Below are 15,069 nucleotides of genomic sequence, written 5' to 3' on the forward strand. Positions count from 1 at the left end.
ATGTCTCCCAGGTAGAATGCCTCTTGCTTATCATCCAACAGTCACAGAACAAGCACATATACAAACACATATACAAAGTTTTGGCTAACAGTTATATAGGAAAACTTTACATTTAAGCTTGATACACATTCTAAAACAATGTGTGAGAATATTCTCAAATGAAATTTCAAATAACATTGGTAGAATACGAGAATCACAAGACGGTACAAGGAGCCCATCTATAAAGGAGAGGCAAGCCCTGCATACTGCGAGTGTGGAGAGGTCACGTTACTACACACGAGGCAGCTGTTTGTCAGTGAGTGTATCACAGGTCTGGTAAGCAGAAAGCTATGTTTGAAGCACTTTACTTCCTAACAGATTGCTACCATCTATAGACGTTTTGCTGGTTATATATATATATTATAATATATTCTTAAATATATTTAAGAAAGTTGGTTGCGGGCTTTGGGTGGACATGTAACACATTATGCCTTTTCCAATTTAGAATGTGACAAATAGGTTCCTGGATAGAGTGTTTGCACAGAACATCTGATTTCCAGAAATAGGTTACTGAAGTTAAGTAAGAGATAATGCCTCCATTTTGCTTATAATTTTTGCAACTGTATTCATGAATGGGAATGGACTCCAATTTCACTTTCTTATACTTCCCTTGTTGGGGTTCAGTATCAGTTATTCTAGCCTCATGAAATGAGCTGGGCAGTTTCCTCCTTTTTCACTTGCTGCAGGAGTTTGTCTAACATTGAAATGGTAGAGTCTCTGAAAGTTTGATAGAACTCTCCTATGAAACTTTGTGGACCTGGTGCTTTCTTAGTGAAAAGATTAATCACTAATACTGTTTCTTTAGTGGCTATAAGACTATTCAGGATTTGTACTGCTTTTAAAATTGGTTTTAGTAAAAATTTCCAGGGTTTTGCCATTTTGTCTAAGTTTTCAAATTTGTCATAGAGTTGTTCACAAACTCTTATCTTTTCACTCTGCTGTAGCTGCAGTTATATTCTTTAATTCTTAAAATTATTTATCCTTCTTTTCTTGATCCATATCACCAGACATCTACCTACCATATTTTATTAGTCTTTTCTAAGAACTTGTGGCTTTGTCTGGTTTCTATTGTATTCTTTATATTCTATTTCATTTACTTTTTTCATCTTTATTATCTCTTTCATTCTTCCTTCATGATTTATTCTGTTCTCTAATTCTTAGGTTAGATTAGCTCACTGACTTTCAGTCTAATTTTTCCCCTATAAAATTTCCCTCTAGGGCTTCCCTGGTGGCGCAGCGGTTGAGAATCTGCCTGCCAATGCAGGGGACACGGGTTCGAGCCCTGGTCTGGGAAGATCCCACATGCCGCGCAGCGACTAGGCCCGTGAGCCACAATTACTGAGCCTGCGTGTCTGGAGCCTGTGCTACGCAACAGGAGAGGCCGCGATAGTGAGAGGCCCGCGCACCGCGATGAAGAGTGGCCCCCGCTTGCCGCAACTGGAGAAAGCCTTCGCACAGAAACGAAGACCCAACACAGCCAAAAATAAATAAATAAATAAATAAATATTATTTGCCAAGCTAGAAAAAAAATAAAATAAAATAAAATAAAATTTCCCTCTAAGTAGTCTTTGGCAAATTATATAATTTATGTGTAGTAATTATTATAATTCAGTTCTATTTAAAAATTTTCAGTATTATTTCCTTCTTTGAACCATAAATTATGCATTATAAATTTTTTTATAGTTTAAAAAAAAATAAATTTATTTATTTTTGGCTGTTGAGTCTTCGTTGCTGCACGTGGGCTTTCTCTAGTTGTGGGGAGAGGGGGCTACTCTTTGTTGTGGTGCGCAGGCTTCTCATTGCGGTGGCTTCTCTTGTGGCAGAGCACAGGCTCTAGGCACGTGGGCTTCAGTAGTGGTGGCACGCAGGCTCAGAGTTGTGGCTCACGGGCTCTAGGGTGCAGGCTCAGTAGTCGTGGCACACGGGCTTAGTTGCTCTGCAGCAAGTGGGATCTTCCCAGACCAGGGCTCGAACCCATGTCGCCTGCATTGGCAGGCTGATTCCCAACCACTGCGCCACCAGGGAAGTCCCAATGCATGATATATATTTTTAATTTGCAAACATATGGAATTTTCAAAATTGTTTTCCTATACTGACTTCCAGCTTCATTTGGACCAGGATCAGAGAATATTCTGTATGACTTGATTTACATGAAACTTGTTGAGAACTGCTTTGCGGCCCAGTACATGGTCAATTTTTATGTGTTCCAGGTGTGCTTTAAAGAATCTGTATTCTGTATTTGTTGGGGCACATTCTGTATTTGTCTATCTGGTCAAGTCTGTAAATCACTTTAGTCGCATGTCTTATATCCATATTTATTTTATTTGGGTTTTTTCCCTATCAATTAAGAGGAATGTATTAACATCCCCCCATTTTGATGATAGATTTATCCATTTTTCCTTATAATTTGACTTTTATATACTGAGACTTACTAGACACACAGGTTTAGACTTTTCCCCCTTAGGGAACTGAATCTTACAGAGTGATCCTCTGTTTCCTATTTAATTCATTCTCATTATTCTAGTTTCTTCTACAGGTTTGAAAGATAAACGCTATTTCTGTTCTTTAGTGGTTACCCTTGAAATTCTGCCCTCCATATTTAACTTTAAATCTAAGGTTAATCAATATCTATACCCTCCCCATTAATAATGCAAGGGCTTTTAGAATACTTGAACTCTGATAATCTGCCTTCCAGATTGCATGCTATTCTTATCTAGCATTTTTGTTCTATCATTTTTAATTCCACAAACTAGATAACTGATAGAAATACATAGTCACTGTTTATATTTACCTATGGTTTACCATTTTCTTTGCTCACTATTCCTTCCTATACCTGAGACCTACCTTCCAAAATCATTTCTTTTATCCAGAAATACATTTTTTTAGAAGTTCCTTTATTGGACAACTGTTGATAGAAAACTATTTTTATCTGAAAATGTCTCACTTTGCCCTCATTCTTGACAACAGTTTGAGAAGTCTAATGGAAACTCATTCATTTGTAAGTGATCTATCTTTTCTCTTTAGTTACTTTGAGACCTTCTCTTTGTCTTTGGTGTTCTGTAGTTTCAACATGATATGTCTAGGTGTGGATAATTACTTACCTTGCTTGCTTGTAATACTTTTTGGATCTAAGGATTTACACATCTCATTTCTGGAAAATTCTCAGCCATTTACATTTTCCTACATTGTCTTTCCCTCATTCTCTTTCTAGATTATTAGATATATTAAGCTGAGCTATATGAAACTGTAATTTTACAGATCAAAAAGGTCTCATATTGGTAAGCTTACTTGGTTCAACCTATAGACCTTTTATAACTATTTTCTATTAACTCCTCTTTCATATTTTCCATTTTCATATCTCAGAAATCCTTTCTGGGTAATGTCTGACTTTTATCTCCTACTTCAATGTACTCTTTCTTCAGCTATAGATACCTGCTGTTAAGCACATCCTTTGGGTTTTTAATCTCAATGACTTTTAAAAGTCATGTTTTAAAGTCATGTTTCATACTCTCTTATTCCTTACTCATTTTTCATCCATCTTTCATCTCTCTAAAAAATTTTGTATGTTCCTATTTAATTGTCTATATACAAGAGTGCAATATCTAAAGTGCCTTACAGGTCTAAATCTTACTCTTTGGTTCTAGTGACTCAAACTTTTGGTAATATATTTCTTTGTGTGTTTGCTAATCTTTGGCAGGGGAGAGGGGGGTAGTTAGGGGATGAATCTGTGGGAATCTTGAAGGGTCTGGGTTTACAAGTTTCATCCATGAAGAACTGGTATTTGTTTCTGTTGAGTGTCAAAGACACAGTCACCCGTAGCCCTTTCATTTCTTAAGTTAGTGGTTCCTTGATCATGCAGGAAGTATAAACTAGAGCCCAACACTCATGTGAGGCCAAGACCATATAAACAAATCCAAAATGGAGACTATATTTATTCCAAGTTGTTATGAAGACAAGTTTCCTTGTTGTCTCCTTTTGCCAACAAGTAGCTTTTCTTTTCTTATCTTTTTTCTTTTCTTTTTTTAAATGTCTTAGATTACCCTTTCACCAAGAGATGTAGTCACTTCAAATATCCAAGAGCTTTATGCAGGAGTCTCAGACTCAGTTCCCTATAGACAAAAATCTCCTATCACCTAAATCTCTAAAGCTTTTGTTTTACTATTTGACCCCAGCTTCCATGTTATTTTTTTAACCACTCTCATTTCAGTTCCCTGGTGTTTTTGTTTGTTTGTTTTCTGCCTTTAGGATTTCCTTTAATTTTTGTACACTTACTGCATTTAAAAATTAAAAAAAAAAAATCTATCCAGCATTTAGGTGTTTTACACCTAAAGGGCTTTTCAAAGTATCTAGTCTGCCTTACTAAAAGAAATGTATAACCTTTTCAGTAATTTCTAAGAGAAACATTAATGTCTAAATTTTATCATATGTATTACCATGTTCTGTACATATAACTATTACAGCTTCACTAATTAGGTAAATGGTAAAGTCAGTCAGTCTAAATCAATTAAAAGTCAGAATCACAGAAGTGTTTTTAGAAAGAAATAACGTTTGACTGACATCAATAACACAGACTATATTTCATCTTGGCTAAAAAAGCTTTAAGTACATATACCAAATAATTTTAATTACAAGTCTCTTTTATTCATTATACGCTCTATAGAGCTAGAAAATAGGTTGTTCTTCTAAGTAATTGAGGTTGACTCCTGAGATTTTTATTTGCTAATAAGCAAATTAATGATTTTAAGTAGACTGAGCAAAGTTAAACTTTTGCCCTCCAAAAAAGGAATTATTAAATAGTGAGTAGAAAGGAATGACATAATTTACATAAACTGCAAAGGTATCAGACTCAAATTCAAAGCATTATACCTGGATGAACCAAATATTTACTTGCGACTCTAGAATAAAAGTTACAAACTCTCTAAGCTAACTAAACTAAATTACTTGACTGAAAAATTATGAAAAAGTGCTTTATTTAGGGAGTTTCATAATCAACTACTGAATTTCAGATATCTTGCAAAACATTTTAACACAACTACAAATTTAATTTCTTAAAAACTAGCATTTAAGACTGCAAAAGGGTATTTTCCCCGTGAGTATAAGATTAGCCGATTCTTTACCTCGCCAGCACTTGCGCATTCCTGGGCTCTTCTGTGGAGTGCAGCCCATGTATCTTCATACCTAAGAAAAACAAAAAATAATTCAAAATACAAACCACACATTAAAAAAATCCTACCTATGTATACGTAGGGCTGATTCATTTTGCTGTGCAGTAGAAGCTAACACAACATTGTAAAGCAACTGCACTCCATTAAAAATTAATTAATAAAAAAAAGTCTACCTAAAAATGAACCTGTTACATCCTGTGGTGTCAGAAAGGAAAGCTCAAAAAATAATGGAGACACATTGTAAACACACAGAAGTCAACTTCAAGGGGCTTCCAATTGCCAAATCTGGGGCAACCTGAGCAACAAAACAAATAATGGTAGAAACGGGTTATAACTCAGGGACTAAAACCAACAGCCATGAGTCCATAGTGATTAAGATAAACAACCGAAAGGGGCAGAAGGGAAAATTCTTCCTGACAGTAGAATTCCAATTAATAATGACAGACAAAATGAGAAAAATAGAAAATCACCGGGCTTCCCTGGTGGCGCAGTGGTTGAGAATCTGCCTGCCAATGCAGGGGACACGGGTTCGAGCCCTGGTCTGGGAAGATCCCACATGCCGCGGAGTGGCTGGGCCCGTGAGCCACAACTACTGAGCCTGCGTGTCTGGAGCCTGTGCTCCGCAACAAGAGAGGCCGCGAGAGTGAGAGGCTCACGTACCGCGATGAAGAGTGGCCCCCGCTTGCCGCAACTAGAGAAAGCCCTCGCACAGAGACGAAGACCCAACACAGCCAAAAATAAATTAATTAATTAATTAAATTTTAAAAAAAAATAGAAAATCACCATTTGGTAAACACAATACTAATTATTTCAGGCAAGAATTCTAATAGATGCTAAAATTAGTGGGTGAGAGTATAAAGAGAAACAGGATATTTCCATAGTCTCTAAGTATCTCCCCACAGGATACTTATTAATTTAAAAGGGGGAAACAGTATTAAAGTGGAGAAACCTGGCAGACACTTCCTTAACCAAGTGGTCAATATTAACATCAACAGTAAGGAGACATATCAACATCATATGCCTACTGATACAATGCACTGGAGGACGCATTCATTATTCTTCCGTTATTCTCACCATAAAAGCACTAACTTGAATTTAATCATGAGAAAACAGCAGATAAACCCAAAATGAGAGATATTTTGCAAAATAACTAGCCAGAAATAAACCCATGCATATATGGCTCAATTACTTCACAACAAAGGAGTCAAGAATATACAATAGGGAAAGGAGAGTCTCTTCAATAAATGGTGTAGGGAAAACTGGACAGCCACATACAAAAGAATGAAACTGGACAACTATCTTATACCACACCCCAAAATTAACTCAAAATGGATTAAAGACCTGAATGTAGGACCTGAAACCATAAAACTCCTATGAAAAAACATAGGCAGTAAGCTCCTTGATATCAGTCTTGTGATGATTTTTTGGATCTGACACCAAAAGCAAAGGCAAAAAGAGCAAAAACAAACAAGTAGAACTACATCAAACAAAAAAGTTTCTACACAGCAAAGGAAACCATCTGAAATGGCAACCTACTGAATGCGAGAAAATACTTGCAAATCATACATGTAATAAAGAGTTAATACCCAAAATATGTAAAGAAATCATACAACTCAATAGCAAAAAACAATCTGATTTAAAAACAGGTAGAGGCTCTGAACAGATATTTTTCCAAAGACATACAAATAACCAACAGGACATGAAAAGGTGCTCACTTCACTAATCATCAAAAAGTGCAAATCAAAACCACAATGAGATATCGCCTCACCCGTTAGATGGCTATTCTCAAAAATACAGCAAATAATAAGTGTTGGTGAGGATGTGAAGAAAAGGGAACCCTTAGTATACTGTTGGTGGGAATGTAAACTGGTGCAGCCACTATGGAAAACAGTATGGAGGTTCCTCAAAAAATTAAAAATAGAACTACCATATGATCCAGCAATCCCACTCCTGGGCACATACCCAGACAAAACTATAATTCGAAAAGACACATGCACCCAATGTTCACAGCAGCACTACTCACAATAGCCAGGACATGGGAGCAACCCCTTTGCCATCTGCAACAACATGGATGGACTTGGAGGGCATTATGCTTAGTGAAATAAGTCAGACAGAGAAAGACAAATACTGTATGTTATCACTTCTATATGGAATCTAAAAAATACAACAAATGAATGAACATAACAAAATAGAAACAGACTCACAGATGCCCAGAACAAATTAGTGGTTACCAGTGGGGAGAGTGAAGAGGGGGAGGGGCAAGAAAGGGGTAGTGGATTAAGAGGTACAAACTACTATGTATGAAATAAGTACGCTACAAGGGTATAGCACAGGGAATATAGCCAATAATTTATAATAACTTTAAATGGAGTATAATCTATAAAAAGTTTGAATCACTATGTTGTACCCCTGAAACTAATATTGTAAATCAACTATACCTCAATAAAAAAATTTTTAAATAAATAAATAGAAAACAAAATAAACCTGAACTCATAGGTACAGAGAACAAACTGGGGGTTACCAAAGGCAGGGGGTGAGGGGTTGGGTGTGGCTGTGCGTGTGTGAGAGAGAAATGGGTGAAGGTGGTCAAAGGTATAAACTTGTAGTTATACATAACATACAGCATGGTGACTATAGTTAATAATACTATATTATATACTTGAAAGTTGCTAAGAGAGTAAAACATAAAAGTCCTCATCACAAGAAAAATTTTTTAAACTATGTGTGATAATAGATGTTAACTAGATTTATCGTGGTGATTATTTTGCAATATATACAAATATTGAGTTATTATGCTGTACACCTAAAACTAATATAATGTCATATGTCAATTATCTCTCAAAAAAAAGTTTAGGCTTAAGAAAAAAGAAAAAAGATCTCAAATCAACAATCTAACTTCACAACTTTAGCAACTAGAAAAAGAACAAACTGAACCTATAGCTGGCAGTAGGAAGGAGACAACAAAGAGAACTAAGAAAGCAATTCCATCTACAATAGCATCAAAAAAATTTTTAGGAATTAACCAAGGAGGTGAATACTTGTACAATGAAAACTACAAAATATTGCTGAAAGAAATTTTAAAAGACATAAATAGATGGAAAGATACCCCACGTTCATGGAATGGAAGACTTAATGTTAAGATGTTGTCAATAGCACCCAAAGTAATCTACAAACTCAGTGTAATTCCTATCGAAATCCCAATGGCATTCTTTGTCGAAGTAGAAAAAAATCCATCATAAAATTCATATGGGAGGTCAAGGGATCCTGAAAAGCCAAAACAATCTTGAAAAGAAGAACAAAGTTGGAAGACTCACACTTCTTGATTTCAAAACTTACTACAAAGCTACAATAATCAAAATCAAATAATAATCAAAACAGTGTGGCACTGGTATAAAGGGAGACATATAGGCCAATGAAATAGCCCAGAAATAAACACTTGCATGTATAGTCAAATAATTTTCTACAACTGTGCCAAGATCATTCAATGGGGAAAGGATAGTCTTTTCAACAAATACGCTAGGGTGCTGGGAAAAGTGGGTATCCCCATGCAAAAGAATGAAGCTGGACTCTTACTTTAACACCACATACAAAAATTAACTAAAAATGGATCAAAAAATCCAAACCTAAGAACTAAAACTATAAAACTCTTTGAAGAAAACATGGAGAAAAGCTTCATGACATTAGATTTGACAATGATTTCTTGGATATAACACCAAAGGCACAGGCCACAAAGAAAATAGACAAATTGGACTTAATCAAAACTAGAAACTTTTGTGCATGAAAGAACACAATCAACAGATAAAAAGGCAACCAATAAAATGGGAGAAGATATTTACAAATCACATACCTGATAAGGGATTAATATCCAGAATATATAGAAAACTCCTAACACTCAACAACAAAAAACAACCCTATCCAAAAACAGGCAAAGGACTTGAATAGATATTTCTCTAAAGAAGATATACAAATGGCCAATAAACACATGAGAAACTCACCATCATCAGTCATTAGGGAAATGAAAATCAAAACCACAATGAGATACCACTTCATACCAATGAGAATGGCAAAAAAACCAACCAGCCAAACAAAAGACCCCCAAAACAAGTTTTGGTGAGAATGTGGAGAAATGGCAACCGGAGAAATGTGCACTGCTAGGGGAATGTAAAATGGTGCAGCTGCTATGGAAAACAGTATAGGGGTTCTTCAAAATATTAAAGTAGAATTACCATATGATTCCGCATTTCCTTTTTTCAGTATATAGTGCCAAAAAACTGAAAGCTGGGTCATGAAGAGATATCTGCGCACCCACGTTCATAGCAGCATTGTTTACAATAGCCAAAAAATGGAAGCAACCCAAATGTCCATTAATGGATGAATGAATAAGCAAAATATGGTATATTCATACAATGGAATATTATTCAGCCTTAAAAAGGAAGGAAATTCCTTTGAATTATTGGTGATCATTTTGTAATGTACAGAAATATGGAATAACTATGTTGTGCACCAGGGACTAACATAGTTTTGTAGATCAATTATACTTTAAAAACAAGCAAGCAAACAAACGAATAGAAAAAGAGATCAGATGTGTGGTTACCAGAGGCAGGTGGGCAGGGTGTGGAGGGAGGGGAATCGAATGAAGGCAGTGAAAAGGCACAAACTTCCAGTTTGTAACATAAGTAAGTACCAGGGATATAATATACAACATGATGAATATAATTAACACTGCTCTATGTTAAATATGAATGTTGTTAAAGTCTAAGAGTTCTCGTCACAAGGAAAAAAAATTCTTTTTCTTTTATTTTGTATCTATATGAGATATGGATGTTCACTAAACTTACTGTGGCAATCATCTCATGATGTATGTAAGTCAAATCATTATGTTACAATACCTTAAACTTATACAGTACTGTATGCCAATTATATCTCAATAAAACTGGAAGACCAAAAAGGAAGAACTTCTAACAAGCTACATGGATGAAACTTGAAAATATTATGTTAAGTGAAATAAGCCAATCACAAAAAGACAAATACTGTATGATGCCACTTATAAGAGGTACCTAAAGTAGTGAAATTCATAGAAAGAGAAAGTAGAATGATGGCTGCCAGTGGCAGACGTTTGCAAGATGAAAAGAGTTTTGGAGACTGGATGCACAACAATGCAAATGTACTCAGTAGTAGTGAATTGTACACCTAATAATGGTTAAGATGGCAAATTTTATGCTATATGTATCTTACACAGTTTTTTAACAATTAAAAACATTTTATGATTTAGGTTATCTGCTATTCAAAATGGGCTTTCCTCCACTCAATACTAGTTCCAAAGAGAAAAGACTGTACTTCAGTGCAATGAATAGACACATTCCAGACATTCCTGTGGCTGCAAATTTTTCATGTTAAGTCCCCAAATGCACCCCATTTCCCAAAACTACCATACACATAAGTCTACACATCTAAAGTAAATCTTTCAATGAAGTTCTTTCAACTAAATCCTTAGATTAAAAAAGTAAAGATAACATGCAAACAGAACACCACTGATTAATTTTTTACTATATCTCCTTTCATGTTCCTCAACATGTTCACTTATGTTCCTCACTCAACAAAACCAAGCAGGAAATTAATGTCAAATTAAGCACTCAGAGAAGAAAAATCCCCAGAGTTAGAAACCATAAAAAGAAACTGAATAAAAAGCTAGAAAAGAGAAAGCAAAATGTAGGTATAGGTGATTGTGTCCTAACATAAGCTGACAAGGCGAAGGAGCATACCCTCTGCTGCACACATGGCTACCACTTATCCATCAGATGCCATGTTACGGGGCACAGAAATGCATGTAACAACACATGCAAACCATATACTTATTTTTATAACAGCTTTATTGAATTTTGATACACCATAAAACTAATTTTTTTTTTTTTTTGGCCGCACCATGTGGCATGAGGGGATCTTAGTTCCCCAACCAGGGATCAAACCTGCACCCCCTGCAGTGGAAGCTCAAAGTTTTAACCACTGGACTGCCAGGGAAGTCCCAAAATTCATGCTTCTAAAGCGCATAATTCAGGACTTCCCTGGCGGTCCAGCAGTTAAGACTTCGCCTTCCAACGCAGGAGGTGTGGGTTCTATCCCTGGTTGGGGAGCTAAGATCCCACATGCCTCTCGGCCAAAAAACCAAAACATAAAACAGAAGCGTATTGTAACAAATTCAATAAAGACTTTAAAAAAGGTCCACATCAAAAAAAAAAAAATCTTATAAAGTGCATAATTCACAGTATATTCACAGAATTAGTTGGGACAACTATCACCACTAATTCCAAAATATTTTCATCACCCTGAAAAGAAACCCCATATCAAAATTATCTTTCCATCTTTATGGATTTGCCTATTCTGGACATTTCATATAAATGGAATCATACACTATGTGCCATTTTTGTTGATTCCTTTCATTTAGCATAATGTTTTTAAGTTTCATCCAAGATGTAGCACGCCTCAGTACTTCATTCCTTTTCATGGCTGAATAATATTCCGTTGTATGGAGATATGAAATTTTGTTATTCATTCATTGACTGATGAGTATTTGCACTGTTTCTACTTTTTGGCTATTATGAATAATATTGCTTTATGAATGATACTGCTATTATGCACATTTGTGTACAATTTTTTATGTGGACATAAGTTTTCAATTTTCTTGGTGTGAAACTGCTAGGTCACATGGTAATTCTACTTTTAACTTTTTGAGAAACTACCAAACTGTTTTGCAGTGATTTTATAATCCCACCAGCAGAGCATAAGGGTTCCAATTTTTCCACATCACTGCCAACACTCGTTATTGTTTGTCTTTTTCATTATAGCCATGCTAGTGGGTATGAAGTGGTATTTCATCGTAGCTTTGGTCTGCACTTCCCTGATGACTAACGATGAGAATTTTTTCATGTGCTTATTAGCCATTTGCCTATCTTTTTTTTTTTTTTTTTTTTTTTTAATTTAACATCTTTATTGGAGTGTAATTGCTTTACAATGGTGTGTTAGTTTCTGCTCCCTTTTTTATTTATTTATTTATTTATTTATTTTTGGCTGTGTTGGGTCTTCGGTTCGTGCAAGGGCTTTCTCTAGTTGCGGCAAGCGGGGGCCACTCTTCATCGCGGTGCGGGGACCGCTCTTCATCGCAGTGCGCGGGCCTTTCACTATCACGGCCCCTCCCGTTGCGGGGCACAGGCTCCAGACGCGCAGGCTCAGTAGTTGTGGCTCACGGGCCCAGCTGCTCCGTGGCATGTGGGATCTTCCCAGACCAGGGCTCGAACCCATGTCCCCTGCATTAGCAGGCAGACTCTCAACCACTGCGCCACCAGGGAAGCCCTTGCCTATCTTTTTTATGGAAATGTCTGTTCAGATCCTTTGCCTATTTCTTCACTGGATTTTCTTTTTACTGTTGAGTTATAAAAGTTATTTATACATTCTAGATACAAGTACCTCAACAGATGTATAATTTGCAAATATTTTCTCACATTCTGTGGATTGTTGTTTCACTTTCTTGATAGTGTTCTTTAAAGAGCAAAAGTTTTTAATTTTGATAAAGTCCAATTTATCTTTTTTTTCCTTTGTTATTCATGCTTTTGATGTCATCTAAGAAAATCACGTATTTTAATATTAATCTGCACGTCAATAGAAATGGATTGGAGAAGAAATGGTAAAAAATTAAGAATCAAAGTAAGAAAATTATTGGGGACTCAAATCCAGAATTGATTTTCTTGCAACAAGGAAACCACAAACATAATACATGCACATGATAAAGTTATTGATTAGTAAACACAACAGTGATCAATATGCTGAAAGTCTGAATGGCCTTTGTATTAATCAGTGAAATGCAAAAGCCCCTCAGGAACACAAATAAGGAAATAATTTCCAACCTCCTTGTTAAGGTAAAATTTAGTTGTTTTAAGGTTTCTATCTATAAAGTTATAAAATACTTTTAGACAATAGTCAGAAGTATAACCTTTTTATTTAAATGAAAACACTTACCTGCTAAGTAATTCTAGTCCAGCAGAGCACTTTGGCAAATATGGAACAGTCCTGCCAAAAGAAACACTTATTTTATTAAAAACTGCTGCTGATTTAGGCCAACTTAAAAAAAAAGTTACATATAATAATTTTGATGCTGTCGATCATAATGTGGAATATTTTTAAATCACTAATGACAACTGATCTAAACTTTTAGAAAAATGTATTGTTATTCCAAAGTTAATATACTGCAATATACTATCAACCATCACTTTGCCCTATAGATTTTTAGCACACAATAATAAGCACTTTAATAGAATGTTAGCTAACAAGAAATTTTTTAAAAAGCTCCTCATCTCTAGGTTTAAAGTGAAATTTGGTCATGTGCTTTACTTTATTAAAAAACTGAAAAAACTGCACAAATTATACTAGTGTTTTCTTATAAAACAGATAACACAGCTAAAGAGGCTCACTTGCCAAGTACTGTTTCATTATCAATCTGCTTCTCAATAATGGAGAACTTTTACTGTGCTCTTAATATACAAATAAAAATGATTAATTGTGATCAAATAGCTATTGACTGTCATGGAGTAAAACAATTACACGTCACCATTTTTTCAACCATTTTACAATTTTATCAGAAAAATTTCCAGTGTTACAAAATTTAGAAAGAATCAATAAATTGTTTAGTCAGATGCATTCAACAGATATAAAATCCATTAAAGTAATAATACTATCATTACTACAACCAAAAGTTGTATGAAATTTAAGTCATAGTAAATTAAATCAGCACAAGCTTACCTAGGTTTGTTTTTTACTTTAGCTTCTCTTGACTTGTCACTTAAAGTCTTCAGCCTATAATTCAACAAGTATAAAATATCATATTTTTACAGCTTAAGAGATATTTTTCAAATGCAAATTTCACAGTAAGTAAAACTTTGGGTTGGATAAGCTAATTTTTTTTTTTTTAGCAAGAATTAAGCACCTCTACAGACAACAAATATTTGTTTACTATATATCAGACACCACAAATGGAAAATTTGTAGCAAATATTTTTATATTTTTCTTGCCCCAAATCCCTTTTCTAGAAACACTTCCTAAATATAACTGGACTAGAAAACCTCACTACTCTGGCAACATCAGAAAAAAAAAAGTGGTCTCCATAGGTGAACTTGATCGGTAACAAAGGTATCTAAGCAGCACATTTTTAAGTAGATAACTATGCCAGGCACTAAGTGCCAACATTCTGAGAAATTTTAGCTATTGATAAAAGGCTTTCTAAAATACATTACAAACCTCCTTCGTTAAAGAGGTCTTGGTACATTCTATTGAACATTTTGATAACTCGGCATCATTATCATGAATACCACTGACTGCATTTCGTGGCAAAACAGTACTCTCCTTAGATGTTTCTGAGCTAGGAATGTCTCTTCATTTACCAACTCGAAACCAATCTAAAGCGGTTTTCTGAGTTTGTTCAGGATCCTACGTCTATTTCTTCAAAATTTAAATTTTCCATCTCTATCATTGGTCATCTGGTATCAGCTACCACTTACTGCTTCTGCTAGCTATTTAACTATAGCAGCCTACTCCCCTTCTATTTGCTTTTTTAAATTATTGGGCTGGGAAACATAAATGGGCTAGAAATGCATATGTAAAATAAAATTAAATAGGCTCTTCTATATATAAAATATGAAGTTCATAAACTTCATACAATGTTTTTTCACTTCACCAGCCCATTTTTTACCTACGTTTAACTGTGGACTCTGTATCATATAACAGACTGCCAAAAAGCAAATGCTAAATTATGAGATAATCTCACATAAGATGAGATATGTGGACATGTTTTTCTTAATCTGATTACTTCCACAAATAT

The 15,069-nt window shown here is 35.1% G+C and overlaps 1 protein-coding gene across 1 annotated transcript in view; it reads right to left on the reverse strand.

The window, feature by feature from the left end:
* Nucleotides 1–15,069, reverse strand: part of DTNBP1 (dystrobrevin binding protein 1) — a 119,893-nt gene that overhangs the window by 93,134 nt on the left and 11,690 nt on the right. Inside the window, exons 2-4 of the mRNA XM_036868502.1 lie at nt 13,995–14,048; nt 13,215–13,265; nt 5,157–5,217 (exon numbers count right to left, since the gene is read on the reverse strand). Of these exons, the coding sequence (XP_036724397.1) occupies nt 5,157–5,217; nt 13,215–13,265; nt 13,995–14,048 (166 nt within the window). The remainder of the gene's footprint in view (nt 1–5,156; nt 5,218–13,214; nt 13,266–13,994; nt 14,049–15,069) is intronic.

Source organism: Balaenoptera musculus, chromosome 11, assembly GCF_009873245.2.
Source record: "Balaenoptera musculus isolate JJ_BM4_2016_0621 chromosome 11, mBalMus1.pri.v3, whole genome shotgun sequence".
NCBI lineage: Eukaryota > Metazoa > Chordata > Mammalia > Artiodactyla > Balaenopteridae > Balaenoptera > Balaenoptera musculus.